At 56.4% G+C, this 27,669-nt stretch overlaps 2 protein-coding genes across 4 annotated transcripts in view; one reads left to right on the top strand and one right to left on the bottom strand.

Moving 5' to 3' along the window:
* The first annotated feature begins 2,392 nt into the window (after positions 1 to 2,392).
* On the top strand, positions 2,393 to 22,271 carry Cd5 (CD5 molecule). The gene is made up of 11 exons (XM_046445629.1): positions 2,393 to 2,505; positions 12,183 to 12,221; positions 14,344 to 14,655; positions 15,043 to 15,105; positions 15,337 to 15,675; positions 17,395 to 17,685; positions 18,580 to 18,705; positions 19,400 to 19,453; positions 20,504 to 20,623; positions 21,168 to 21,259; positions 21,522 to 22,271. The coding sequence occupies exons 1-10, from the start codon at positions 2,454 to 2,456 to the stop codon at positions 21,254 to 21,256; spliced, it is 1,485 nt and encodes a 494-aa protein (XP_046301585.1). The 5' UTR covers positions 2,393 to 2,453; the 3' UTR covers positions 21,257 to 21,259; positions 21,522 to 22,271.
* A 2,594-nt stretch (positions 22,272 to 24,865) lies between these two features.
* Positions 24,866 to 27,669, bottom strand: part of Vps37c (VPS37C subunit of ESCRT-I) — a 29,120-nt gene continuing 26,316 nt past the window's right edge. For all 3 annotated transcript variants that reach the window (XM_046445626.2, XM_046445627.2, XM_046445625.2), the window contains exon 5: positions 24,866 to 27,155. In XM_046445626.2, coding sequence (XP_046301582.1) covers positions 26,427 to 27,155 — 729 coding nt within the window. In that variant the 3' untranslated portion in view covers positions 24,866 to 26,426. The remainder of the gene's footprint in view (positions 27,156 to 27,669) is intronic.

Below are 27,669 nucleotides of genomic sequence, written 5' to 3'. Positions count from 1 at the left end.
CTCCCCAAGGCTGCCTACTTGGTTCTACTTGAAGGCTTCAGGGATTCAGGCTACAGAGTCACTCAACAAACATACACAGGAGGGGCCTCATCCTGCCCATCTCCTCCGATCACCACACCACCCTGTCATCAGGGAGAACCTTCATTCATTCACCCAACACACACTGAGGTCCTACTACGCACAGTCACGTCTCCCCTCCCACCGCCCCTCCCTTCCACTCTCAGCTCCTCCCCCCTCCCCGTCCTGGTGGCCCCTTTGGCCCAAGAGGGGGGTGACCAGTCCAGAGGGACAGGGGACTGATCGGCTGGCTGACCGGCTGACAGGCACCGTACACCCTCCCCAGGTTACCTGGTGTGGCCCAGGGCAGCACTGGCAGGTGTCTGTCCCCGCGGAGGCCGCGGAGGTTCTGTCGCCCAGCCTGGCCGCGGGGGCTCGCCAGCCCCTCCCCCACCTTGGGCACGCACCCGGCGGCTGCTTGGAAAACCCACGGGCTCAGCTGACTTCCTCTCGTGTCATGGAAAGTGCAGTGATGAGGACCGGAAACTCCCGCCAGGGATCTGGGGTCTGAGCGGGGACAGGGCCAGGACAGGGGGCCCCGGAGGGGTGGGAGGGGCGCGCGCCCCGCGGAGGTAATGGGTGCGGTGGGCGACAGGGACAGCGGGGGCTGAGGCCTGGGGTGGAGCTCGCCCCTCCGCTGGGGTCCCAGGGTCCCAAGGTCCCCGACCCCAAGGCAGCAAGCAGAGGCCTTGCGCTACTTTCAGTTTCTCAAACACAAAGTACCAAACAAAAATAAGAGCCGAAGCCGTAACCTTGCCCAGATGATGAAGACTCCAAAACTCGACAAAAAGCCTCTTTGCTTTTAGTAAGGGTGCAGAGCCAGTGACAGTGAGGAAGGTAATGCGGGACAAAAATAAGGGGGATTCAAAACTCAGTTTAGACCTCCTGGGGACAAGGACGGGGCTTTCTGATCCTCAGTTTTCTCATCTGTGAAATGAGAAGCTGAGCCAACTTTCCATGATGGTTGGGAAGATGAAAGGTACTGCCTGGCTCAAGATAGGTGCTCAGTAAAACCATTTTCTCCCTCTCTGGTTTGATTAGGTAAAGGGAGCTTGGAACAGGGCCTCTGAGGGGCCCCTTCATACACACATCCGTGGGCCCGATAAACACTAAGTCCTGAAGAGCAAACTAACCCAAGGGGTCTTTGGAGTGTAAGCAGGTGGAGGGTGCAACTCTCATTTCTGCCTTCCTGAAGCTGAGCCTGGAGCAAGGATTGGACTGGGATTGCCGATTCGCAGGGCCAGGAAGGATGGATGTGAGGCAGGGATCCAGGCCAGGCCTGGCCAGTCAGAGCTGGGCCAAGGCAGTGCCACCTCTGGGGAAGGGCGGAGGCACCTCCCAGACCTCCACCAGGTGGTGGGTGTGGCCCCCAATATCGGCTCCCACAGCCTCCCCTTTCCTTGATTTTTCCTTCTGCTAAACAGGTTGCGGCACCTGAAACCCTCAGGCCTCGATTAATGGAAACTGAGAAGGGCTGAGGCTGGGGAGCCTAGTGGGTATGCCAGGAAGGGGAGGCCCAGCTGCTGGGGGGAGAGGGGGACAGTGCACAGGGAGGGGCCGAGAGGACAGGCACCAGCCGTCATGTCCTTGAACTGCTCTGGGACAGCCAGATTCAGGCACCTGGCCCACTCATCCTGGAGCCTGAAGCACGTGAGAGAGGAACTGCTTGTCCTGCTTCCTTGTCCTGCTCCAGGTCCCCATCTGCTCTGCAGAATCCTAGAGACCCTGCTTCTTCAGCAGACCTGAGGTTGATTCCGGTCCCTCCAAGATCAGCCTCCACACAGAGGTTACACACACACACACATGCACGCGCACGCGCGCACCAACATGGAGATCACACGGATTCCCTTAGATTCCAGCTTCATCCCTCATCAAGGGATGAAGTGGGGCTTCTTCCATTTTGGTTCTCACCGCTGAGCCTGCAGCAGGAACCGAGGTCGCGTTCCTGACTTCCCACCTGGCGCCCCCCAGCCCCACTCAGAGACCCCTGGTGGGAGCCCTGCCTTGGTGCCTCTCCTGCCACGTCCACTCCTCTGCGCTCACCTACAGCCAGGCGGCCTCCGACTCAGGGCCCCACCCCACAGCCCTGTCCCACCAGGATGCCTGCCCCGTCCAGGTGCGGGCATCATCGGGGGCACCACCCCAGTCCTGGCACCTCAGGCAGGAAACTGGCAGAGGCCAGGGCCTCCATTCAATCTGGGGTGGGTGGTTTTGCCAGGAGGAAGTTGACAGTTCAACTTCAAACACGGTGACGCAGGCCCCACTGCCTGCCGCCGCCCCCTCCCACCCCTGCTCTGCCCGCCCCGCCCGGCCCCCTCCCTCCCTGAGAGCCAGACACCGGGCCAGACACCCTCACCCACGGGTGCCGGCTTGCCGAGGCTGAGGAGGCTGCGCCCATGGGGTCCCAGCATCTGCTGCTGGCCGCTGCGTACCTGCTGGGGACTCTGGGTGAGTACCTTGCCGAGCTCTGTAGGGACGTCTGGGCTCGCTGCTGTGCAGGGGAGTCGGCCATCTCCTCCCAGGTCTGCCTCTGAGGCCTGTTGCTTACCTCTCGGATGTGTCGGGAAGTTTGGGGCCACCAGGGTCCCCGTCTGCTTCCCCAGCGCCGGCTCGGCTCTGGGCTCTGCTATTGGCACCGTCAGTGCCCCAAGCCCGCTTCTGTGCTGTCCAGGGCCCCCCTGAACCCCGCCAAGCACATTTGTGCTCAAATCAGACTCAGCCCAGAAGTCAACTGTCCAGCCCCGTCCTGCGTGGCGGCCCTCTGCAGGGTAGCCCGTGAGGACCCAGCCTGTGCTTGGTCCCAGGAGAAACTTGCCAACTCTCTGGGCCAGAGTGAGCCAGGGAAAGCAGGACTCCCTCCGGGGACCCAGCTGAGCAGATGTCAGGGACGCAGTTCACTGTTCGTGGTCCCTACAGCATGCAGCTGTAGGTGGGCCCCAAAGAAGGCCCCAGCTACCAGATCTACCGCAGGCCCAGGGTCCTTCTGCTGGCCAGTCAGGAGGCTCCTGGACAAGTGGGGGGCAGTGGGTGATGTGGCCTGGGAGGCGGAAGCCCTGAGTTCTAAGCCTGACCATGGGTAGCCTCAGAGAGTCCCCCAGCCTCGGCAGGTCTCCAGCTCCCATTTAGAGAAGGTGGGGAGCAGGCTGTCAGCTGGATGAGGCCTGGGAGCTTCCGGGGGCTTTGGAAGGTGTGGCAGGGCGAGGGGTGCTGGACTCCAGCACCGAACAGGAGGTGGCAGGGGGCTTCCCACTGCGGAGGGGACAGGCTGGGCCTCACCTGCCCGGCAGAGCCTCAGGTGGTGAGGTGTGAGTGCGGGAGTGCGGGTGTGCTGGGAACTCAGCATGCGTGTCTGAGTGTGAGTTCGTATGTGCGTGCTGTGTGCTTGAGTGTGAGCACTCTGGGTGCACTTTCATGGGCATTGCATGGCTTAGGTTCCCTGTGAGTGTGCTGTGACACGGCTCCTGTGCACACACGCTCACATGGCGGTCGTGTGCATAACAGCCAGTTATACAATGCCTCTGTACCGCTGTCAGGGTGTGTCTCTGCCCCAGATTGCAGCTGGCTTCCAGCACCCTGCCAAGGAGCTGCTGCGGCCCTCTGGGTCCCCGAGGCTCCTAGGAGCAGATGCTGCTCCCCCTCCCCTGTGGCTCATCCCCCACAGACTCCCTGCTGGTCCAGAGTGGGTCCTGCTCCATGGTCCTTCCCACCTGAGCACCATTGTGGGGCGAGGCTGCTGGTGGGACTGGCAGGTCCCCTGGGTCCATGCAACCCAGAGTCGGGAAGATTTGGAAGCAGCGCCTTCACCCAGTCTGGAGACCCTCAGGGGCATGTGGCTCCTGGGGACATGTTTGTGTGAACTGGTAGGTAATGAGTGCTCCCTCCCTTTGCCAGGCGTGGTGGCAGATACCAGTAATCCAGCAACTCAGGCTGAGGCAGGAGGATGGCAAGTTCAAGGTCAGCCTGGGCGACTTAGAGAAACCCTGTCTCAAAAAAATAAAAATAAAAAGGGCTGGGGGCGTAGCTCAGTGGTAAAGTTTCCTCGGGGTTCAGTCCCCAGTACCTCAAGATCATAACAATAATAATAATGATAATTAGCACCACCTTTGTTGGGATCAAAAGTATTTTTAAAGCCATGGTCTTCTGGAACCCAGTCTGGGAAGTAGGAAGCAGGCGGGCTCATTGGCCCCATTTTACAGAGAGGAAAACAGGCCCAGAAAAGCCAAGGACAGTCCAGGGAGGGGCAGCAAGTGGGCAACCGAGCCCAGCACCACCCTCCTGTCTCACAGAGCCGCTCTCTGCACCCGTAGCCGAGAGTGAAGGCCCCGGAACCGCTCCAGGGGTAGAGAATGGCCGTAGAGCCCGGCCTCGACCAGCAGAGAAGCAGCCAACCAGGGTGGGGGTCCCACGGGCCAGCACTGGGGCTGGGGGCCAAGACCGCAGGTACCTGGAGCCATTCCAAGAAGAGGCGCATCGGTGCCAGAGCCCTGGGAACAGCAGCCTCCTGGCTGGGGACTTTTGGGCCACCGAGGCCTAGAGATGCCCAAAGCCTGTCAGGGGTGAAAGGGGAGGGCAGGACTTTGCACAGCTGTCCCCTCTAGCCTCGACCTGCCTGGGGTGGGCTGGGGAGGTGGCTCAGGTCTCTCTCACCACCCGCCAGCCCCAGCCAATGGGACTCCAGAAGTCAATTTGAATTGAATTCTGCCACTTGCCAGCAGGATGACCTTGGACTAGTTCTATAAGCCCTAGTTTCCTCCTCTGAAAATTGAAAATGATAATATACCTCACAGAGGTTTATGGGATTAAATGAATTTGTGCACATTGAATTTTAGTATCGCGCCTGGCATGTAGTGTAGTACATGCTCAATAAGCGTGACCATAACAACAGAGTGTCAACAAGAACAAGACCAGGTAGGACGGGTCGTGGGGGAGTCTTGCCAGACACTGGCCTTTACAAGGATCTCCTATCTCCCAGGCCTCTTGGACAGGCTGTTCCTTCCTTCCTTCCTTCCTTCCTTCATCTCTACATGTTATAAGTATTTACTGAGCATCTTCTGCCCAGTTCTGGGCAAAGCATCAGGGAGACGGCAAGGGTGAGACCAGTGTCTCCGGCCTGGTGGATCCGCCCAGCGCAAAGAGGAGGCCTGTAGGGGACACGGGGAAATGAGTGTCTGAAACACTTAACACCTTCGGAAACGCTGTCGAGAGCAACCCAGGAGACAGTTGGCTGGGGCCTAGTAACAATGTTCAGTCAGAGACCCCTGTGGCCGCGCAGGCAGGGGACCTCTGGGAGAGGATGACATCTCCCTGAGATCTAAGGCCAGGGGAGGAAAAGAAACAGCCAGACAGAGAAAGAGGGAAAGGGTCCCAGACAGAGATGGCGGAGGTGAAGGCCACGGGGAAAGACAGGCCGAGAGATACACACAGGGAGGGTGTCCATGATAGACCGGGGCAGCCGGCTCCTGAGGGGAGCGGAGAGCCACTGTCCCGGGCTGCAGAGCCGAGACCCTCCTTGACTCTGAGTACAAAGGGGCAGCCTTTGGCAGGCCCAGAGCTCCCCACCCTTGCAGGGAATGGAGGCCCCTGAAGACAAGTGAGGCCTTCTGGTCACTCTGTGTGGCCTCACCCCTTCAGAGGGGTTTCCCTGCAGGGAGGGAATCCAGCTCCACCTGACAGAGTTGATGGAACACCTGCTCTGTGTGTGTGTAGGGTTCTCGAGTGTGAGCACGTGTATGTGCACTGTTGTGTGCGGCCCTGGGGAGGGGTCTCTGGAGCAACGCAGATCTAATCTGATTTCTACTTGGCCACCCAAAGTGACAAAAACCTCTGGGTCTCAGCTTTCTCCTCTATAGAGGCCAGTGGTAGAGCCCACCTCAAAGGATAATTGTAATAATGATGTTATGGAGAGTTGATTGAGCACCTACTATGTGCCGGGATCAGTGAACAAAACAGACAAGATCCCTGCCCTGGTGGATCTGAAGGGTCGGGTGAGATAAGGAGAGAGACAAGAGACAAGGTGAGCTAGGGAGTGTCTGGATGCCAGGTCACGCGGTGTGGGCACAGACTGATAAAGGAGGACTGGGAGACGTGGCGCTCTGAGAGGGTGGGCTGCACACACGGAGGGCTCGCTGGGTCTCGCCAGAAGCTAATATTTGAGCAGTTGGCTGGGGCCTAATAACAACTCAAAGACCCCTGTGGCCGCGCAGGCAGGGGACCTCCAGAAAAGGTCCTGAAGGAAGTGAGTGAGCCCACCATGTGGGCCCAGGGAGAGCGTCCAGCAGAGGGGTCCTTGGCGCACAGGCCCACGCCGTGGAGGCCTTTTCTCCCATGAACTGGAGGACCACAGGGAAGCAGAGGTGGCCTCTCCAGGTCCTCAAGTTCTCGTCCCAAGTCCCAGGCCAGACGCCTTGGGGAATTCAAAGCTTTCCGAGGACAGAAGGTAAATCGCACATGCTCTGTGTGCTCCGAACATCAGCAAGAAGGTCTGGGCGGCGCTCCAAAATCAAACGCATTCCCACCCGTGCAGTGAGAAAAAAACTGCACACAACTGGACCCCTGAACGGGGCCCTGACAGGCCACAGAGATGGGGCTTCAGTTCTGACCCTCCAACCAGCTAGGTATGTGACTTGGGCAATCTCTTAGGTCCTCTCTGGACCTCAGTTTCCTCTTCTGAAAATGGGTCTGAACATGATCCTGCCCCACGGGGCTCAGGGTGAAAGAGCTCCCGTGTGGGAAACAGCACTGCGGTATGTGAGGCTCTGAACCAAAGGGAGGACATGTCCCTGTGACAGCAGAGATGCACTATCTGTCATGAAACTCGTGCCAATTCAGTTAAACACACCAGGCACCGGGAAGAGAGAAAAATAGCTGCTTAAATAGCAAAGGCCATTCTGGCCACCATCCGCTGTCTGTGTGTGGACGCAGGCCCTGTGAGCCAGATTAAACTCCAATCTGCCCTCTCAGTTTCTTCTGGCAGGCTCCATTCCCCTCGCCTCTCCTGGCTTGGATGATGCTCCAAATGTTTTGCATTTGAAAAGGCTCCCAACCATATCCCAACTCCTTCATCTGGTGCTCTAGCAAGACCCAAAATGTTGGTCATGTCTGATCTTTGGTTCCCCGGAAGCCCTGCTACTATTTCAAGATGGACTCGTCACCACTGACTAATGCTCTATCAGCAAGGTGGGGATCCTAGCCTCCAAGTCAGCCAGCGCGGAGGGTGCCAGGGGAGAGATCCTGCGTCCTCCCCCAGAGCCAGCCAGGCACCGAGTTGGATGCTGGCCACGGTTGGTGAGAGCAGTACAGCAGTTGGAGGGGACTGTCATCTATGAAGAAAAGGCTCATCTGACTTCCCATGCAAACAAAAGCAATTGCTTGGCTTCCTTCTCTGTAACAGTGGTGACAGTCCCCATCGATGAGGCTTTAAGGAAGAAATGGGGTCAGGGTCTTCTTTGCTCTGGGTTTGCCCCAGGTAGGAGCGAATCCACTGTGATCATGGTCAATCAGGTACCAGCCCTTCCCTGGCTGCCCACCAGATCCTAAGCTGCCCACACCCTTAGTCTCCATTTCCCAGTGTGTACCAGCCACAAACACCACACAGGACCTCTGAGTGGATCAGAGGCAGGGACAGGGGCCCAGGATCTGCAATCAGCGGGCCTGGGCTAAATTCTGTCTCTGCTGAACCCCCTCAGGAGCACAGGAGCAGCCACATGGTCTGTAAAACAGAATGCAGCCTGGCGCTCCAGCAACACCCATCTGCGATTCCAAAACCGGGACTCGCTGACAGTCTCTGACAAATGCATTTGGTGTTGAGCCGGACCCGATCCAATGGGAGGCTACGGATCATCTCGTTGCATCCCACTTGGTGTGGAAATTCGTATATTCCACTGCAGACGACATTGTGTGCTTAAATCCAGAACTCTCCAGACGCAGAGAGAAAGAAGGGTGCCCTCGGGTGCTGCCAGATCAAAAGGCAGCTGCCCGGGGCTCCCGGTGAAGCAGCCAGGAACCAGGACACCCTCTTTTTCAAAAATATCTTAGGATTTGTTTAAAAGCAAAACAAAAGAGAATCTTTTATAAAACTGGCTCAAATGCATGAGGCCCTGAGTTCACTCCTCCACAGGATGCGGAACTGAAGGCCAAAGTGGGAATCCTTCTGAGTGGGGAGGGGGAGAGGATCTACATGTCTCCATGCCGCCCTCAGGAATTCATCTACCCTCACCAAAACCTCGGGGCAGGCCAGGTCAAAGTGACCGAATTTCTACAGATGCAGGGACAGTGAGACTGGGGCCTGGGAACAGTGGGAAGTCCCTCTGACTCTCTGGCTTTTAGGGCTTAGCAAGTCCAAGCCCTGGATCGTGGGGGCTCGAGGGAAGGTGGGTGGGGAAGGAAAGCGCCTCTGAAGAATCCTCATGCCCAGCCCGCCGCTCGGAGGACGGTCGTGGACGGTGGGTAAGGAAATGGCGCGATGCTCCCATCCCCGCCCCTGGAGGCCTGAGAGCCTCAGAGCGCAGCCCTGAGCCTCGGGCTGCAGGAGTTCTCTCTAGAAAGAATGTGGCAGGACTGAACTGCAGCCCGGAACACAGGGCTCAGAAGAAGGAGGGTATTAGTCAGACACGGGGAGGATCGCTAGAAAAATGAAAACAGGTGGTGGACGATCAAAACCGGAAAGTAGCACTGGACAGGCAAAGAATAGGCACTCCAAGTCAGCCGGCATCTCTCTGCCCACCTCTGCCCCTCCTCCCAGCCCTGAGATACATTAGGAACTACCTTATAGAGCACGGAAGTTTTAACCAAGAGGAAGGTAAGGGGTCATGGAATAGCACTTCATCACGTTAAGATGAGGAAACCGAGTCCAGAGAGGTTGAATGGCTGCCAATGTCACACAGCAAGTCCGTGGTTAAGTCTGGCACGTGCATGAACTGAACAAAGCCATAAGTTCATTCCCTTCCATCAGGGTTGCCTGCCAGGACCATGCAGGAATTGGGGACACTGAGCAGAGCACCCCAGGCCTCCCTCGGAAGGGAGGGGAGATAGCTTGGTCTAACGGGCAAAGCACAGCCTCTGCCACTTGCAACTTGGACAAATTATTTAACCTCCCTCATCTACAAAATGAGGACCAAAAATGATGACACCCACTTTACTGCCTTGTGGTGGGGATTGAGAGAGTTAAGCACAAAAATATCCAGGGGAGTGAAAACTGTAAAAATGCTGATGGTGGTGGTGATGGTGATGGTGATATTGGTGATGGTGATGATGGTGGGCATGGCAATGACTGTGGTGGTGTTGGTGATGGTGGTGATGATGATGGCAACCATGGTAATTTGGTGATGGTGATGGTAATGGTGATGATGGTGGTGACAATGGTGACATTGCTGATGGTGATGGTGGTGGTGATGGTGGTGGTGATGGTAATAGTGATGGTGGTGGACAATGGGAAGAGGACCAGGCAGGTGCCCAGAGGGAGGCAACGCCCTGGAATGCACAGACCGCTTTTCTCAAGAGCACTTTCTTTTTCAGTTCCACTTGGTTCACCAGCACTTCTAGTCTTTCCTGAGAACATGCTCTGAGCAGCAGCTGTGCTGTGGTGTGTGGGATCTGCAGGACGGCCAGGCCCAGTCTCTGCCTCCAGGGGTTTCAGGGTCTGGCGGCTCCAGCCCTCTGGGTCGGGGTCTAGGTAGTGTCCATCTCTGCACCTCCCAATGTGATGCTTCGGAGACAACGGCTGGGTGGCTGAGAGCTGAGGGCACGATTTTGAAGTCGGAATCATGGTTTGAATCCAAGGCCTACCACTTGCTAGCCATGTCACACTGGCTGGGCACGTGCCTTCTCCCAACATTTATACCACAAACACACTTAAATCCCATAATGGGGCTGTGTGGGAGAGTCACCATAATATCTGTAAGGAACCATCTCAAGTTCCCTGTGTGCAGCAGGTGCTCAATAATTGGTAGCTGCGGTTAATAATGAAAGTTGACTGTGAGCTCTGAGAAGGCAAAGTTCCCACTCTATATTCCCGCATTCCCTGTGCTCCCTGGGTTCTGGCCCCCTGTGCTTCCCAGACAGGGCTTCTCCTGCCAGAGCAACTCGGGAAGGCCTGCCATGCTGGCCACTCCTGCCCCAGGCCGGGTAGGCTCTCCAGACCAGCAGCCCTAGCTCTCAGCACTGAGCCGGGCCCAGGGAGGCACGGGGCTTCCCCTGGACATCCTCTCAATGTCCCTAGATTGGTGGTCCCACGCTCATGCCACACTGCCGATGAGACTTGGTCCCCAGGCCCACAGGCAAGAAGTGACAGAGCCAGCTCAGGCCTAGAACACTAAGGAGTCATGAGTGCCTGAAAACCAGCCCCTGTGTCATGCGGCAGCAAAGGGCACACCTACACATCTCTCCCCACGGACACTCCTCCAGCTGCCTAAGCCCTCGTGCTGTAGCCAAAGGAACTGGACTCCCTGCTTCCACGGGGCAACTGACCATGGGGAAGTAGAAACGAGAGGCCAGGGGTGAGAGGGGAGGCGAGCCAAATGGTCTCCTGCCGCCTCTCTCAACATGCCAGCTGGTGCCTGGTCCACTGCCATCAGATGTGATGGACAGCTGGACCCTCCCTTTCCACTCAAGCCAGAGCTCTGGCCACTGCGCCAGGCCCAAGACTCCCTGTTTGTAAGAATCAGCATCCCTTCCAAGGCCCACAGTGTCCAGATGATTGTGATGGCGTCTCTTGAAGTAAAGGGGACTTATCACAGGGCCACCACAGCTCACTGCCAGGTGCCTTGTGTGGGAGGAGGACGCACCCCACCCCCGCCCCTTGAGAACACTCAGGCAAGGACAGGCCTAAGTTTTTTAAGACCCAACAATAATTTCTCCGGAGCCATTGAAACAGCTGTTTCCTATGTATAAAGCAGCTTCCCGGATCCAGGGCTGTCCCCAGCTTCCAACAGAGAAGGAACCCCAAGAGCCAGACAGATGGAATGAAATACCTGCTTCACTCCATAAGACGGGTCTCTGAGGCCACAGGAGCTCTCTGTCCCACCCTGTCCCCACCCAGATGATACCTCCTCCCCCACCACAGCCACAGGCAAGCTGGCCTCTGCTGCTCTACCAAGCACCCCACGCCATGCGCTGCCGGGAGTAAGAACCCCAGATGGCCACTGGGAAGACGGGACAACGTGCTGTGCCGCCCTGGGCCAGTCCTGCCATCTGAGCCTGTTGTCCTCTGGAATCCAGGAGCAGTTAAAGATAACTTGCCACCATTCTCATCTGTGTAGAAAGTAGCAAGCATAGCCTTGGGTTCCCTCGAACTGATGGCTCAGTTCTCTAAAACTAGAGAGGCTCAACTTTTGGAGTGAAAGCTACACAGGAGACAGTTTTACGTTGCACCCCCAACCCATAAAAAGAAGTGATGCCCACCCTCCTGATGCACTCTGTCATTCTCTACTCTAGTCCCTTCTTTTATTTATTTATTTATTTATTTTTTATATTGGGGCCCTTCACACACTAAGTCACATCTCCAGCCCCTTAATATATATATATATATATATATATATATATATATATATATATATATATATATATATATATATATAATTTAGAGACAAGGTCTTGCTAAGTTGCTTTAGAACCTTGCTAAGTTGCTAAGGCTGGCTTTGAACTCACGATCCTCCTGCCTCAGCCTCCCGAGCCACTGGGATTACAGGTGTGCTCTCCATTTCATTTTTGAAAGAAAAAATAAAAATGAAAAAGCAATGGTTGCCTTACTACAGAAAGATAGCATGAGGGATCCCTTTGGGCCCCGGCACTGGTATGTATCTGTCTTGACGTGGATGGAGGTCATATGGGTCCTGGGCGTTAACGGTCGTAGAATCATGCACTCAAGAAAAATCCGCTTCACTTCGTGCTCATTTAAAAAGTTAAGTTTTTTTAAAAGAAAGACAATTAATGGTTGCAATCCATTAAATTGATTTCATGACCACTTAGGGGTTCTGAGCTGTGGAATAACAGTCCCTGACTTGGAACCCATAAGAGTGGTCCCTGGGGGCAGCCAGGGCCATTGCTCAATAGAGGGTGGGTTTGCGTGGGAGAGGGCGAGGGAGAGGGCGGAGGCCTCACTTCCTGACCTTCCTCTCTCCTTTCTGCAGTCACTTCCTGCCTCGGTTGGTTCAGCCTGGAGGACCCAGGTAAGGAAGAGCCGGGTGAAGGGCGGCCTGGGGCTCCGCAGGGGCTGGGGTGCGAATCCACCAGGCTGTGGGGGACCTGCCGATTAAGAAGTTGTCACCTGCACCAGAGCGAACCCCACCACAGCGAAGAAACATGATACATATTTGTGAACTTAGCAGTTCCCCCACATTTCACCACGCCCTGTTTTTCACACCGGCTGGGATAGCACTGGAGAGAAACGAGGCCACAAGTCTTGTGAAGTCACTGTGCCATCCGAAGGAGTCACAGGGACTTGGCGGGTCCTGGGCTGGGACCTGGACCCCACACTGACAACCCAGCTCTGAGCTCCAGCAAGTGTTCTATGAGCCTCCAGCTCCCCACCTGTGAGATGGGGAGAAAGTCCCTCCCCGGGGGAAGATTCGAGGAGTCAGCCAGCTGGGCGCAGGGTCTGCAAAGTGTCCTACCTCAGTCAGGTGTTGCATCAACCTGCTTTGCATCCAAGTAGCCAGGTGACCTTGGGAAGCCCCCAGCCTTGCGCCCAGGCCCCAAGTGTCCTCATCTACGTTCCCCACCAGGAAAACCTTCTGCCTCAGAATCCCCCAAAAGAGCCTTTTACATTGAATTGTTTCTTTCTTGAATAAGCAATTCATGAAATTGCCTGGCAATTCTTTATGAAAAGATCTGCAGTGGAGAGTCTCACTTCCATCACTGTCCTCCTCTGTCCAGCCCCTCCTCACCCAGTACCCCAGGCAACAGCACGCTTATTTCTTTTTTGTATATTCTTCTCTAAGCTCTTGGTACATACACAAATATATATACAGCGAGCCCTCCGTGTCTGTGGACTCAATCAACGGCAGATAAAAAACACGTAGCCAGGTCTAGGATGGCTGTGTCTCTACTGAAATGCACTAATTTTTTGCTTGTTATGAAAATGACATGGCATTTGCATTGTATCAGGATTGTATATAATCTAGGGATGACCAAAGTACATGAGAGGACACATGTAGGCTGAATGCATGTTTTTTTATTTATTTTTCCGCTGCTGGAGATGGAGCCCAGGGCCTTGCACATGCTATGCAGACCCCGCCTCTCACTAAGCTAAATCCTCAGCCCCCATTTGCCATTTTATGTAAGGAACTTGAGTATCTATGGATTTTGGTATCTATAGGAGGTCCCAGGACCAATCCCCCACCAAAACAATCTGTGCTTACGGGTGTCTATATTTTTCCTTCCGCTCATGAAGCATTATAAAATCACAAAAGCCACGTACCTACTTACATCCCAGCAATTCCACTCGGGGTATTTATCCAAGAGAAATGGAAATTTGCCCACACAAAAACCTGAGCAAGAATGTTCACAGAAAAACCCAGGAGCAACCCAAATGGTGCATAAAAAATCAAGAGTGGCAAATCCACACAATGAAATATTATTCAGCAATAAATGGGACGAATTACTGATACATACAGCAACATGCATAAACCTCAAATACATGAATAAATGAGGAGGGAAAGAAAAAAAACCAAAAAGAAAATAAAACCCTTGCTCTGTGATCCTATTCAGATGACATTGCAGAACAGGCAAAACTAATCTCTCATGACAGAAAACAGATCAGTGGTTGCCTACGGCTACATTCAGGGAAATTAACTGTCAAGAGACATGCAGGAACTTTCCGGGTGATGGACATGTCCCATATCTAGGTGGTGGTGGTTACATGCTTGTATACATTTGTCAAATTGCTTCAACAGTACTCTTAAAATGAGTGCATTTCACTATACGTAAATTGTACCTCAATAAAATGGATTTTAAAAGTGAAAAAAAAAAAAGATGGCAGACCCCATCTCAGACCTATGGACACAGAATCTCTAGGAATGGGTGACTGCACTGGACAGTAAGTACCTAGAATATCTTACCCACTGCTCCAAGTTTGGAACCCTAGCTTCAGGGCCTCCTGGGTGACCCAGCTTGGGTTTCTAGAAAGTTCCTGGAGTGCCCCAGAAGGGACGAAGCTCAGAAGGAACAGGCAGTGGGGCAGGTGGGAACCCGGCTGGCAAGGGGCCCAAAGGGGAAGGGGACAGTAAGGGCTCCAGGGGAGGGCCCTTCCTCTTCACCCCACTGACCCCTGCCACCACTTCTTGACCCCAGATCTCCAGGTGAGGCTAACCGGCTCCAACTCCAGGTGCCAGGGCCAGCTGCAGGTCTTGAGTCACACCAGGGACCTGTGGCACTCGGTGTGCAGTGACAGCTGGAAGGGGGCGCTGCGCCACTGGGACGTCTCTCAGCAGGCCACCAGATTCTGCCGGAAGCTGCGCTGCGGGGACTCCTTGGGCCTGACCACCTACTCTCGCTTCAACACACCCCAGAACCAGATCATCTGCCATGGACCCCGGGTGTCCTTCTCCAACTGCAGCACAGACTCACCATACAAGTGCCACCCGCTGAGCCTCGTCTGCTTAGGTGGGTACTGGCCAGCCGCACGGACACCCTTGGGCCGGGCGCCTCCCCGGGTCTGTGCTCTGGACGTAGGCAAGCAGGTGGAAGAGAAAGGGGTCCCCAGTTGATAACCGCCCCCCAGTCATTTATACTGCTGTTGGCACTTGGGGGATGAAGACACAGGCCCTGTTCCTGCCAACCGCTGACAGCCTCATTCCTAACCTCCACCTTCCCATCTGTAGAGTGGAGGACTGCCACCTAGCGAAGGTGAGGGTCAGGTGGGCTTATTGGGCACTTATGTCACAAGCTCCGGATCTTCCTCACACTGCAGGCTGCCCCCAGCCCTCCCCACACCCCATCCTTCCCTCCTCCACCCACCCCTTCCTCTCTCACCAGAGTGTCTCATTACAGAGCCCCAGACGACGACACCTCCACCCACAAGCCCCCCAACCACCATGACTCCAGAGCCCACAGGTAAGCGGTCGGGAGGCCTCCTGGAGGGTGCAGACATAGCAAAGAAGAACCCAGGAGGCCCCGTCACCTAGGGATTTGGGAGGAAATCTAGGATAAGCTGCCCTGTGCAGTGTCTGGGATGCACCACCTCCCGTGCCTGTTAGGGATTATCTGCTGGGGTCCAGCAGTGGGCTGTGCTTCAGCAGGCACAGCGCTCAGGACGGCTCCCTTCTCCCGCGCCCCCTCTCTCAGCACCCCCCAGGCTGCAGCTGGTGGCGGGTCCCCGGGGCCTGCGGTGTGCCGGCGTGGTGGAGTTCTACAGCGGCAGCGTGGGGGGCACCATCAGCTACGAGAACCACCACGGGCTCCAGGGCCTGGGAGACCTCCTCTGCGGTGCCCTCCAGTGTGGCTCCTTGAAGCAGCCTCCCGAGGCCAAGGCAGTAGAACCCCAAGACCCAGGAGAGCGCTGGGCACGCAGGCTCTTGCCGATTCGATGGCAAATCCAGAACTCCAGCTGCGTCTCCCTGCACCAGTGCTTCAGGAAAACCCCGGCCCAGGAGGGCGGCCAGGCTCTCAGCCTGGTCTGCTCAGGTGAGTGAGCCCAGCCAAGCCCACAGGCCTCCTGTGGCCCGGAAGTGGCCATGGGCAGATGGCCAGGCAAGCTCCAGGGTACAGAGACACCAGAGGATATGGGCACACTGAGCCTGAGACTCGGGCAAGGACAGGGAGCGGGAAGGGGGACAGGACTCCGTGACCATGGCTCAGCTGCCCCCTGGGGAAGTAGCTTCGGCAGGGCTTCCAGGAGGAGGCAGGGCCCTGGTGGGTTTGGCAGAGCAAAGGGGAGAGAGTCCTGCAGGGAGCACCTGATGGGTGGGCCTTGCAGGAGGGGAATGTGAAAGTCCCCAGGGATGATGTTACAGGATCATGAGGGCTGGCTGGGGGGTCCCTGAGGCCTGGGGCTAGAGCAAGCCCCCAAGAGGGCTCTCTGCCCGGGTCCCTGGGTCACCTCTGACAAAAGACAGAGGTGGTGGTGGTAATGTGGTTGAGGCAAGAACCAGGGAGGCTGAGTCTATGGGACTCTAAGGGGCCAAACCAGGATCAGTAGACAAAACCAAAGAGACCATAGTTCAAAGTAAGGCAGAGCCATCGCAGCAGGCGGGGAGGCCGTGGGCCCAGATGTGAAGCCGCTCACCTACCTGGTTCCAGGACCGCCACCAGCAGTCTTGAGTTTTCACCACCACTGTAGGAGGCAGAAGCTATTACTATTCCCATTTCACAGATGAGGAAGCTGAGACTCAGACAGGCTCAGTTTCTTGCCCGACATCACAGAACATTAGATGGGGTTTCTCCTCAGGCAGGGCCAATCCAGTCAACTGCTGCGCCTTGGCTATTCGAAGCTCGGTCCTCCTGTGGCAGTGCCAGCACCACCCAGGATCTGGTGCAATGCAGAGTCTCGCCTTGGCTGGACCTCTTAACTCTGGGTTTCGGCAGGGTCCCAGAGATTCCCGTACAACGATAGAAGGCATGGCTCTGGACCCCTGGGTTCCCCTGTAAGCAGGGCTGCCCCCACCCCCCGGGGTACCTGGTGCAAACTAGTAAAAGGCTGTCCCCTCCAGGCAGAAATCCCCTCCAAGGGTCTCTTGGTCTGAGGAAGGGACATGGCCTGGCCCCCAGCCCCTCATCCTCAGCTAGAAGCCCTCATAATGCAGACTACAAGCTGCAAAACCATACCCAGGGGCCTTGCCTTTGAAATTTCTTCTAAACAGAAGATTTACTAGGACTTTGAAGATGGATGTTACCATGGAAACTGGCCCAAAGCTGGTGAGATCACAACTCACTCGAAACTGAGCCGAGTGGGCCTCCGCCAAGGGCTCCCATCTCCACCCTGCCGAGCAGAAATGAATGAGTCTCCAGCCAGCCCCGAGTCCCTGACAGTCCAGCCCTCAGGGCCCAGGGCTGGCAGCAGGACTCCTGGGTTCTGCCCCCTGCGAAGCATGAGGACTTAGAGCTGGGTCTCAGCTCCCCATGCCTGCGCCTCAGTTTCCCCCTTCTGAAAAGCCCTCTGTCCCTGCGTTGCATCTCAGGACAGACGCTGGCATCCAGAGGCCCCAGGGAGAGTTTGGTCAGGGCAAGTGCTGGAAAGAATGCCAGGAGGAAGGAAGGTCGAAAGGAAGGCATCTGCCCCCGAGTCCTCACAGAGCCTCCTCGCTGCCAGGGCCCCAGCTTTGCCGGTGGCACCGGCTCCAGGGGCCAGGCACGTGGGCTGGTGCCAAGCCTGCCACCTCACCTCTCATGGTCTTCACTCCCCAGATTTCCAGCCCAAGGTCCAGAGCCGCCTGGTAGGGGGTGGCAGTGTGTGTAAGGGCACTGTGGAGGTGCGCCAGGCCACCCAGTGGGCAGCCCTGTGTGACAGCCATGTGAGCAGGGGCCCAGCTCGGTGGGCGGAGCTGTGCCAGGAGCAGAAGTGCAACGGCCTCGTCTCCTACCACACGCTGGACGCCAGTGAGACCTCCAGCGGGTTCTCCTGTCCCCAGGAGAAGCTGTCCCAATGCCACGAACTTCAGGAGAAAAAAACCTTCTGCAAGAGGGTGTTTGTCACATGTGAGTTGGCCACAGCCCATGGTGGGGGGAAGGCAGGGCTGGACTTTCCTTCTGGGACCTGGTTAATGAGCATGTCTCTGAAGGACAGTGCCCCAGAGCCCTGTAAGAGGATGGCAAATGGCGAGGGTACAGGGGGCAGGGGGGCGTCAAGGAACAAGAGACAGCTTGACCAGAACTCAGGCAGCTATAAGCATGAACGATGAAGAGGGGACGGGCAAGGCCACAGGCAGATCATCGTTAGGCAATTGATGGGTGACAGAACTCTTCCTTCTGTCTCCTACTCTTCCAGGATGGAAACTAGAAGATCAATGGGCAGACAGTATATATTTACTACATAAAGAATAATTAATAATTCATAGGAGAAAGATGGACAGATGGATGGTGGGTGGATGGATGGTAGATGGTGGACAGTGGAAGGTGATTGGTGGATGGAAGGATGGTGGATGGTGGATGGATGGTAGATGATGAATGGATGGATGAACGGTAGATGGTGGATAGTGGATGGTGATGGATGGTGATGGATGGTGATGGATGATGGATGGATGGTGGGTAGTGGATGGTAGTGGATAGAGAGCTGGCTGCCTATTGGTATGTCATATATTGGTACAAGATGATGTATGAGAGGAAGTTGGTCACTTGCAAGTAACAAAAGTTGAGAGTTGATGACAAGAGTGGCCAATAGCTGGATAATCAACTCTAGATGACAAGTTGTGGATGGGCCAATTGGTAGCAGGGACTCCTAGAGAAGGATACAGGGACAGCCACATACAGAATTCCCTTCCACACATACTGGTGAGTTTCCAGGAGGAGCAGGGGCATTGGGGTAGCTGCCCTCGGAGTGGACAGCTGTGGGTCCCTCAGGACTGGGACTGACGGAAGCCCTCCCTTGCCCAGGCCAGGACCCCAACCCTGCAGGCCTGGCTGCAGGCACCGTGGTGAGCATCATCCTAGCCCTGGTGCTCCTGGCCGTGCTGCTGGTCGTGTGTGGCCCTCTCGCCTATAAGAAGCTGGTGAAGAAATGTAGGTGCTGGTACCCAAAGCCGCCTGCCCTTCATCACCCCATCTTTCCTCTCCTGCTCAAAGTAACAGAATGTCAGGAAAATCATACTCTCCAATTGGCCCATATCTGGGGCCCAGTAGGGGCCCACTACAGGCCAGATGGAGGCTGTGGCCATCCTCTGGGTTGTGGCAGGCCCGAGCTGGATCATTAGCACAGCCTCTGGCGCTGGAGACACAAGGCCTAGGTAGGCCCAGCTCCACCAACCATATGTCAGCTGCTTGCAGCACTGACTGAGCCACTTCCTCCCTGAGTGCTCATCTACACAATAGGTAACTGCACCCCTCCCAGGGCGTTGAGAGCCTTGCCCCGCAGAACTAAGGAGAAAATTACTCAGAGACAAGGAAGTGAGATTAAGGATGCTGAGAACAGAGAGCCCGGAGGTGGGCAGTGCTGGGTCCCTAATGCTCACCCAGGTCTCAGTTCTGGCTCTAAACATCTGTGGTCGCTCTTCTGGGAAACCAGTTGCATCGGCACCCTCCTGGGCACCCTCCTTTGGCCCCTGATGACTCCAAGTCCCTTCCCTAGGAAGTCAGAAAAGGAGGCCCTAAGAGACTGGAGGGGCAGGACCCACAATCTGCCTTTGGGCCCCTCCCCCCTCCTCCCACCATCATGCCCTGTGCCCTGAACTGATGTGCTTTCCTGTCTGTTGCCCAGTTCGCCAGAAGAAGCAACGCCAGTGGATCGGCCCCACAGGAATGAACCAGAATAGTAAGTGTCCCCAGAGGTCGGGTCCCCCCTCAGCCCCAGGACTCAGGCCACGGGGACAGTCAATGCCGATCATAGAGCTGGTGGCCACTGGAGGCTTCTGATCTCCACCGCATTTGGTTAAGGTGTGACCTGTGACCGTGGCCAACAGACATCCCCACACCCGGGAGGGCTGAGGCTTCTTCACGGGGCAGACAACTGAGTGGTTTTTGCCTCTGAAGCCTCAGACACCATGGTGTCCCTCTGTCTCTGTGGTTGACTTAAACAGCGGTCCCTATAGCCTTCACCTACCTTAGCAAAATTCTCCAACACAGTGATCAAGAGACGCTGATAGGTAGCACTCACAAAAGGGACTGCATGATCAGAGAGAGCTGGAAAACCAGGAGTTAAGCAAAGCTAACACGGTTCTACGTTTCAGGACTTACCAGAGCCTTCAAGGGCATTTTTGCAGTGTTTGTCTCCAAGGCAGGGGAGCATTAAGAAAGGTTGCCCCAGCTAATTTTGTCATAGAGAAACTTAAAATTTCAATGCAATCAGTTCGCTCCAGCCTGGTCTTCAGCCTCTCCTTCTGGTCGCAGCCAGCACTATCCTAATGGATCCGAGCCTAACTCTTTCCTGACTCCCGTTCTGCATCCTTCTCCCCTTTACAAGTCCAGGGGTAAATCCTTCAAGAAGATTCTAAAGTTGTTCAGTCTTTTTTTTTTTTTAATGACATTTCAAAATTCCTGGAGGACAGGGATTCCATCTTCCTATCACTGTGCTCCAAGTCCCTCTGGGTAAATGCCTATGGACGGACTGACGGCCTCAGCTGGCCAATTAGATTGCGAGCCAACCTCAAGATACTCCCAAAGTCTGCCACTACCCTGCTAGCCTGACACCCCCCCCCCAGGGAGAAAGGACAGGGAGGTGCGTTAAAGGGACTGTGGGTGTTCCTGCCCTCCTCACCCCACCCCACCCCCCGCACCACCTAGTGGAACAGGATGAGCTCTGGGCCCTTGCTGGGAAGGAGAGAGCACAGATCTAATGAAGCATCTATCTAATGCATCTGTGCAGTGTCTTTCCATCGCAACCACACTGCGACCGTCCGGTCCCAGGTCGAGAACCCCACAGCCTCCTGTGTGGATAATGAGTACAGCCAGCCCCCCAGGAACTCCCACCTGTCGGCCTATCCAGGTGAGCAACAGGGGGCTCCTAGGCCAGCAGGCAGAGTTGGGCCGGTCCTGTCACGATGGTCACGTGATGTCCTTGAAGCTCCAGTCCTTGTCCAAAGAGAGAAAGGAGACCCCAGGGGGCAGGGGATCAAACTACCCACTTGACAGCAGGTCACATCAGGGCTGTGGGAGGGACAGTCTTCATGGACCTCAGCTGTCCCTTTTGAGGCCTGAACCACTCATCTAGAGAGAAGAATGCACTTGGATGGATGTCATTAACCCCAGCCTCGCTGGGACCTAATGGGACTATTTCCCTGCAGGGAGGGCCGTACAGGCTGGATAGTAAATGAGGCTCCTCAGATTCCTTCAGCTCGAAGGGAGCCATTAAGTGGCCTGCGGGAGCCCTGAACCAAGGCTCCTCGCTGGTGCTAACAATTAAGCCCCGGGGAGCCTGGAGTTCAGCATCATTAGCCATCGCTTGGCTGATTTGATCAAAACAGATACCAGGGGCTGTCACCAGCTCATAAAGCCCCTGTGATCTTCTGAAGGCCCTTTTCTTTCCCCAGCTCTGGAAGGGGCCCTGAATCGCTCCTCTGCCCAGCCTGACAACTCCTCTGACAGCGACTATGACCTGCACGTGGCTCAGAGGCTGTAGAAGGTGAGTCTGTCCCTGGTCTAACGCCGGCACCAGGACCCCCAGTCCTGGGGACAGCACCAGGGTGAAGCTGCTCTCCTCATCCTACTCCCATATGTGAACAGGGGGCCTGAGCACCTCGATTCTCAAAAAAGGGCAAGAATAAGCACCAGCAATTGAGGCGACGGGGCCAACCTGGCGACTAGCAGAGGAATCGTGGATCTTATTTTTTTTTTTCTTTAAGAAAGAGTGAGAAAGAGAGATAGTTTAATATTTATTTTTTTAGCTTTTGGCGGACACAACATCTTTGTATGTGGTGCTGAGGATCGAACCCGGGCCGCACGCATGCCAGGTGAGCGCGCTACCGCTTGAGCCATATCCCCAACCCGGAATCGCGGATCTTAAATCCAACTCAGAAGACAACGCAAAAAGATCCCTGCGTGGAGAAGCCCCTGGCAGCAGGACAGCCGCTGTCCCAAGACTGAGCTGGTGTGGGCTTTCCCCCACCGCCCCCAACTCCTGTCCTTCTCACCCCAAAGAACTGGGAACCAGGGACAAAAAAAAAAAACCTAGAGCCAGCCGACCTGTCCTAAGGAAATGATCGTCACCACTTGGAAGCGATGCCCCCGTTTCCACTCCCAGCAGGACTTGGCCTGGACAGAGACTGGGGTGCCTTTCCCACACGTCTTCTGCCCTCCATGGCAGGCCAGCTCTCAGCCCCGCTCACCCCCAGGCCCTGACCCAGGGGAAGCCAGCTGCAACAGCTTGGCACCTTCCGGGCACCATCGCGGTGAGAAGATGGCACCCAGAGGCGAGCCCTTCCAGGCAGACTCGGGGTGTCCAGAAGGGTCCTGTTTCCTAAGCCTGGGCAGCCCCTTCCTCGTCCACTGGGGTGCAGCACTGAGTAGAATCTGGCCTTTTCCTTGGACTCTGGCCACGTGAAGAACGGGGAGGAACTCACACGTGGTGGGAGGCTGTTTCTCTGTGTAGTTTAAATCTGTTCTTTGTAAATAATGCTTTTTCTACTTCCTGAGAACTTAAGGGTTCTGGCTTCTTCTGTCCAGGGTCCACTCCTATGGATCCTTCTGGGAATGCCCACAAGAGAGACCTCCCGGGGAAGTCTGGAGCTGTCATGGTCAGAGCTGCACAAAGACAGCTCAGCGCCTCAGCATCTACCAGCTAGGGAGGGGTGGGTACCCAGGCTCACATGCCACACGTCTGTGACTCTCCAGGCCCCACATCTGAAGATACCTTCCTCTCCAGAAGGGCTATCAAGGGCAATGATGCCACCCCAGAGGCTGGCACAAAGGGGCACCTAGTGAGTCTTGGCCCATTAAGCTTTTGGTTTTAAGTGGCAGTTGAAAGTCCCAAGCTAAGGAAGTTTCAGCCAGTCACAGTTAACCTGTAACACGAGAGTCAGAGAAACAGCCTCATATGTTCCTTTGGATTAAATAACTCCTACAGCTAAAATAGTCTCCTCTGCCACTTGGAGATCCCAGACATACAGCTAAATCCAGCAGCACGGTTCCTTAACTTCAAGGGGAGGGTACCTAACCAGGAGCCCCACATCTGATACAGGGAGGGGCTGTGCTAGGCCACTGGGCCTTTGGCATCTGGCAGCCCCCTCAAAAGATGAAGCAGCTTGGTGGTGACCGGTCTTGGGTGGGGCCCTTCTCCACTCAACACGGCCCTGTACCTCCTGGGAGCACAAAAACTGATGATCCAAGTCACAACAGCCAACTCTGAGAGAGAAAAAGGGGAGATGCTGTGGTGTGTGCAGCGGTGGGTGCAGAGTTGGAGTGGGGGGGCAGCACTCCAGAAAAATGTCTGATCGGCGCTCTGCCCCCATACACCTTCCACCCAGGTTCTGACAGCCTAGATGGCTAAGTCCAGGTCACAGATGTGCCCAGCCGTGCTGGGAATCCAGAAGCAGGGTCACCCACCACCCTAATGTTACTGGACAACCCCTGGAAGCACTGGTGTGCAGCCCAGGATCTGCTACCTTTGCCTCGTGTTGAGGAAGGCAATCCAGAAGGAACGCTCCCTTAACCTTTGAGCAACAGGCCTCGCTTCCAAGTTATCGGCATTCAGGGACCTGGGGTTCAGGACAGGCCTGGGGGTTCAGGATGGGCCTGGGGATTCAGGACGGACCTGGCATCACAGCAGAAAGGACGTTTCAAAGGGCCTCACCCAAGTATCCCCACTAGGCTCAGAATCCCTTCCAGGCTGGACATGAAGGGTCTGTCCCCTGTGCAGGCAGAGGCCCCCCCGAGGTCTGGTGAGGGCCTGAGGAACGCCTGAGTGTGCCCCACCATCTCAGGCGTGCAGCCCCAGGAAGGAGCATGGAGCGCAGCTGGTGGCAGCTCACAAGTCTTTCCTTAGAAAGTTGGTCCTTGGTGCTCCTGCTGCTCTGGCACCCGACTAAGGCAGGTGACCTGCTTCTGTGGCCACAATACAGTCTATAGCTTTCCCCTACAGCTGGGCCATCTTTGGTTCTTCCCGAGGTCCTGTGTCCTCAGCCACAGACACCCACAAGGTGAGGCCAGTGTGCAGCCAGGACAAGGGCAGTGAGCACTGGACTGGGCTGGGGGCACTCAGCCATCCTGGAGATGATTCTGGCACCACAAAGGCACGGCAGAGTCCTGCAGCCTCTGGGATCCCACGGACCCGGGCCCCTGTCCACCTCTGCCCCCAGGACCCGGGCCCCTGTCCACCTCTGCCCCCAGGACCCGGGCCCCTGTCCACCTCTGCCCCCAGGACCCGGGCCCCTGTCCACCTCTGCCCCCAGGACCCGGGCCCCTGTCCACCTCTGCCCCCAGGCTGGACAACCTGGCCACCGTCCCACCTGGCCTGCATCTCCTTCCTATTTAAAAGTAGGGCTGAAAGGGCCACCAGAGGCTCAAGGAGAAAACGTGCATGAGCACGACAATGCTGTGCAGCCCTGCGGGGACATGGTGTTGGCGGCTGGGCACCCCAGTGCCCTCCACAGGAGGCTGCCCTTGTCACCTTGTGGGAAAGAACAGCAGAAGGGCTGACTTAAGGGACCGTCAAAACCTGGTCTCCCAACTCCCGCAAAGCTGCTGGTCCTGAAGAAAGCACAACGTCCTCCCCGGCCTCTGAAAACCAGCAGCGGAGCACAGGGAAATGCCAGGAAGAGGGCAGGCGGGTCCTTAGTGGACCAGCCAGTTTAGTGTCCCCTGCCCCTCTGAGCAAGCCCTGCAATTCCAGCTTCGAAATTGGATGGGCCATGGCCAGGTTGACCAGCAGACACTGCTGCCAGCCCAGCAGGTGGCAGTAATGTGCATGTCCCAAGCTGGGCTGGGGCCCAGGCGCCCCCTAGTGGGAGCCAGTGGCCTTGTATGAAACAGCTCTCCCCCAGGACAAGGCACAGGTGCAGGCTCCACCCAGAAAATACATAATGAGAACCAAAGAACAGGAAAAGCCAGGCCCAGCGGGTGAAGGGCTGGGGAGGGCAGCAGCTCAAGAGTGACAGCCAGCCAGAAGGTGTTCTGTGGACAGAAGCTAGAGGCCTTTCAGTAGAGCGTGCTTCTGAAGGCTGCAGAAGAAATTCAGGACCCCCAAACAGCCACATTTCCATTTCTAAGCCCACCAGAGTCACAACACTACAAGTTACTCATGGAAGTTTATTAGGGCAATTAATTACACGAACACACAGGCGGTCATTCATCCAGTCCAGAAGCACTCAGCAGACTCCATTAGTGATTTCTCTTCATAAATAACTTACGAGAAGCAAGCACAGTTGGAGAGGAACTGGCAGCGCTAATCTAGCATCACGCACACCCACAGACGGCACACAGGCCCGGGACGGGGGCAGGCACCAGAAGGTGAGGTTTCCTCCTTGGCCCCCACACCCCCAGGCCCACCAGAGGCTGGGTACTCGGGGAGTGAATGTCTCAAGGCACATACAACTTCCTAACCCGTAGCAGCTCCAGGATCCGCCGAGACCTGGTTCACATCTGGTACAAAGTTAATGCTTCATTCGTCACCCCCTTTGGCCTAGTGTAGTCATTTTTACTACTGCACATGTTTAAAAGCCCAGTGTGCTAGGGCTGCATGTGACCGTCACAATCCCTGCCCTTTACATTCTGAAGACGAGAGGTGCAGAGAAACTGACCCCGGTGTAGTGATGGTGTTTTGGAAAGCACCATTTGGGAAGTCACTGTTAGGGTGTCTTTCGACGATGTCTACAGGGATATGGGGACCAGGAAGGCATACATGGGGAGATGAAGGACAGAGGGGGTTGCTTGAGAATGAGATTCAAGGCACTAAAGGAATAGGTAGGTGGGTGGGTGGGCCTCAGAAAAGCCAGCCAGAAGTGGGGGGCCCTGAGAAGGAAAGGGTGGCTGGGAGGTGCCCCAACTCCTAGCTGAGCCCAAACGTGACCACAATCTCCCAGGCTAGAGCTTCTCCATTCCCCCAGCCAGAGGGTCCAAGATGACCCCTGGATCCTCCAACCTGCAAGCAAGGTTAGGGTCGGCTTCACATCCCAGCCCATTCGCTATGCAGGCGCTGCTGGCATTCAGAGCAGCACACGGAGCTTCTGTCCCCAGCCTACTGGGGTTAAATTATGGCTTCACAGGACATAAAATCACTGTTTTTTCCTAATTCTGTTCTCTCCCTCCAGACTACCCCTAGCTGGGGTATGTGAGGCAGAACATTCTTGAATGGTCTTACACCAAGAGCTGTATCCCTTGGATTGGGACTCCATGTCAAATATGCCAAATCCCAGGGGAGAGGTAGGGGGTGGGCGGGGTGGGGACCCCAGGCCACCTTGTCACTGAGATAACTCTGCAAGGAGTTCAGATGTTCTTGGAAGTGACACGAGAGGATGTGCACAAATGCATGCACACGCCACTAGCCCTGGCTCCCGCTGGCCTGCAGGACCTGCAACCTAGAGCCAGTTACCGACAGGAGCGGCTCCCAGGAGGGCCTCTGGCCAGAAGATCAGCAAGTTCTGCGGGCTTCTGTCATAGCCAACCTGTCACACACACCCTCAGTGCCTTTGGGGGTCCTGTATGCCCCTGGCCAGGTGCCCCTGGGGCCTCCTTGTGCTGATGCAGGCCCACGGGGAGCACTAACTCACTTCCCATTAACCTCAAATCTCAGCGACAGGTGGGCTAGAGGCCGTGGTGCAGGTGGAGGAGGGAAGGGCCAAGGAGCCAAACCACGGCTAGTATCCAGGCCAGGCAGGGCCTGGGGGTGGGGAAAACCCATATGGAGGAGTGGGCCCTGGGGGATATGGGGGCCGAGGGGGCACTGAGGGCTGGGGCTGTCCTGGGAAGCCTGGGAGCAGAGGCTGTGTTGGGTAGGGAGGCTTTCCTCCTGTGGGGAGGTAGGGGGTCTGTTGAGGATAGCCAGGACTAGGGGCCCTGCCCCCCGCCAAGGGGTACCCAGGGCCAGAGGTGCTAGTCGGGGCTACAGGAAAGCCCGGCCGAGGTGGAGTGCTCCTCTGTGGGGACCAGGGGTAGCCTGCAGCAGACCTGGGTCCCGGCTGGGCTGACGGGTAGGCAGGGCCCAGAGGCCCACTGTACGAGGCAGAGGGCTGGGCCACCACAGGGAAGGGGGCCGGCTGCAGGGCTCCCTGGGCAGTGGGGCCCATGGGCAGGGCGGGGGACGGGCTGTAGGGCAAAGGGTAGGGAGGCACAACAGATGGCTGCAGAGGCGGCTGTTCTTCGGCCACAGGGGGTGTCGCCTGAGGGCCTGGTCGCAGGGGCAGGGGTGGCGGACGGGGTGGAGGGGCATCTCCAGCCAGTTCCTGGGAAGCTCGGGGCCTCCTCACCACGTCTTGGAGCTTCTCCACTCGGACCCGGCGCAGATGGGACAGCATCCTCATAGAGGAGAAGTCCTCTAGAAACTTTTCCAAGGGCACCTCGCCCTCCAGGAACTTCTCAGCCATGGCCTGGAAAACAGGTCAAGTGACAATGGGGGCCTCCCACTTGCCCCTGGGTCAGAACTCTGCCGAGGCCTGCGCTGAGCCCACCTCGGGCTCCCCAGCCTTCCCAGCCCCACCCTGGAGCTTCTCTTTGAGGGCCCTCCTCTTCTGACCCATCCTGTGACCTGTGTTCCGTGTTTTCCTCCTGAGAACGACAGCTCCTTAAAGGCAAGAACTACGTCTGTCATGGTCACCCCAGTGGCCTGCGCTGACCTGCTAGGCCCACAGTGGTCACTGCACGTGTGCTGCACAGCTGGATGAGTGTGAGCTATTGGGTGGCAAATGCATGCTAGCCTGTGGGCGAGGAGGACCTGGGAGCTGCTTCCACCTGGGGCAGGTGGAGACTGCCCACAGAGGCCAAAGCAATGCCCAAAGGAAGCCGCAAACAGGGAAGGGAGGAGCGGGGACCAGGCCCGAGATCCTCGAGGCCCCTGGTGCACCGCCCTTCCATCCGGGTCTGTGAGCGGCCCAGGGCCTGCGG

Source organism: Marmota monax, unplaced genomic scaffold (assembly GCF_021218885.2).
Source record: "Marmota monax isolate L192 unplaced genomic scaffold, Marmota_monax_Labrador192_F-V1.1 WCK01_AAM20220418_F8-fsc00038, whole genome shotgun sequence".
Classification (NCBI taxonomy): Eukaryota; Metazoa; Chordata; class Mammalia; order Rodentia; family Sciuridae; genus Marmota; species Marmota monax.
Note: the sequence above shows the minus strand (reverse complement) of the source record. Positions and strands in the feature narration are given on the sequence as shown.

Excerpts from the sequence above, each read along its gene's own strand:
- Cd5 (XM_046445629.1), top strand. The coding sequence starts at position 2,454 with ATGGGGTCCCAGCATCTGCTGCTGGCCGCTGCGTACCTGCTGGGGACT. Across the intron at positions 15,106-15,336 it reads CATGACTCCAGAGCCCACAG|CACCCCCCAGGCTGCAGCTG; the intron begins GTAAGCGGTCGG and ends CCCCTCTCTCAG. Across the intron at positions 20,624-21,167 it reads CCACCTGTCGGCCTATCCAG|CTCTGGAAGGGGCCCTGAAT; the intron begins GTGAGCAACAGG and ends TTCTTTCCCCAG.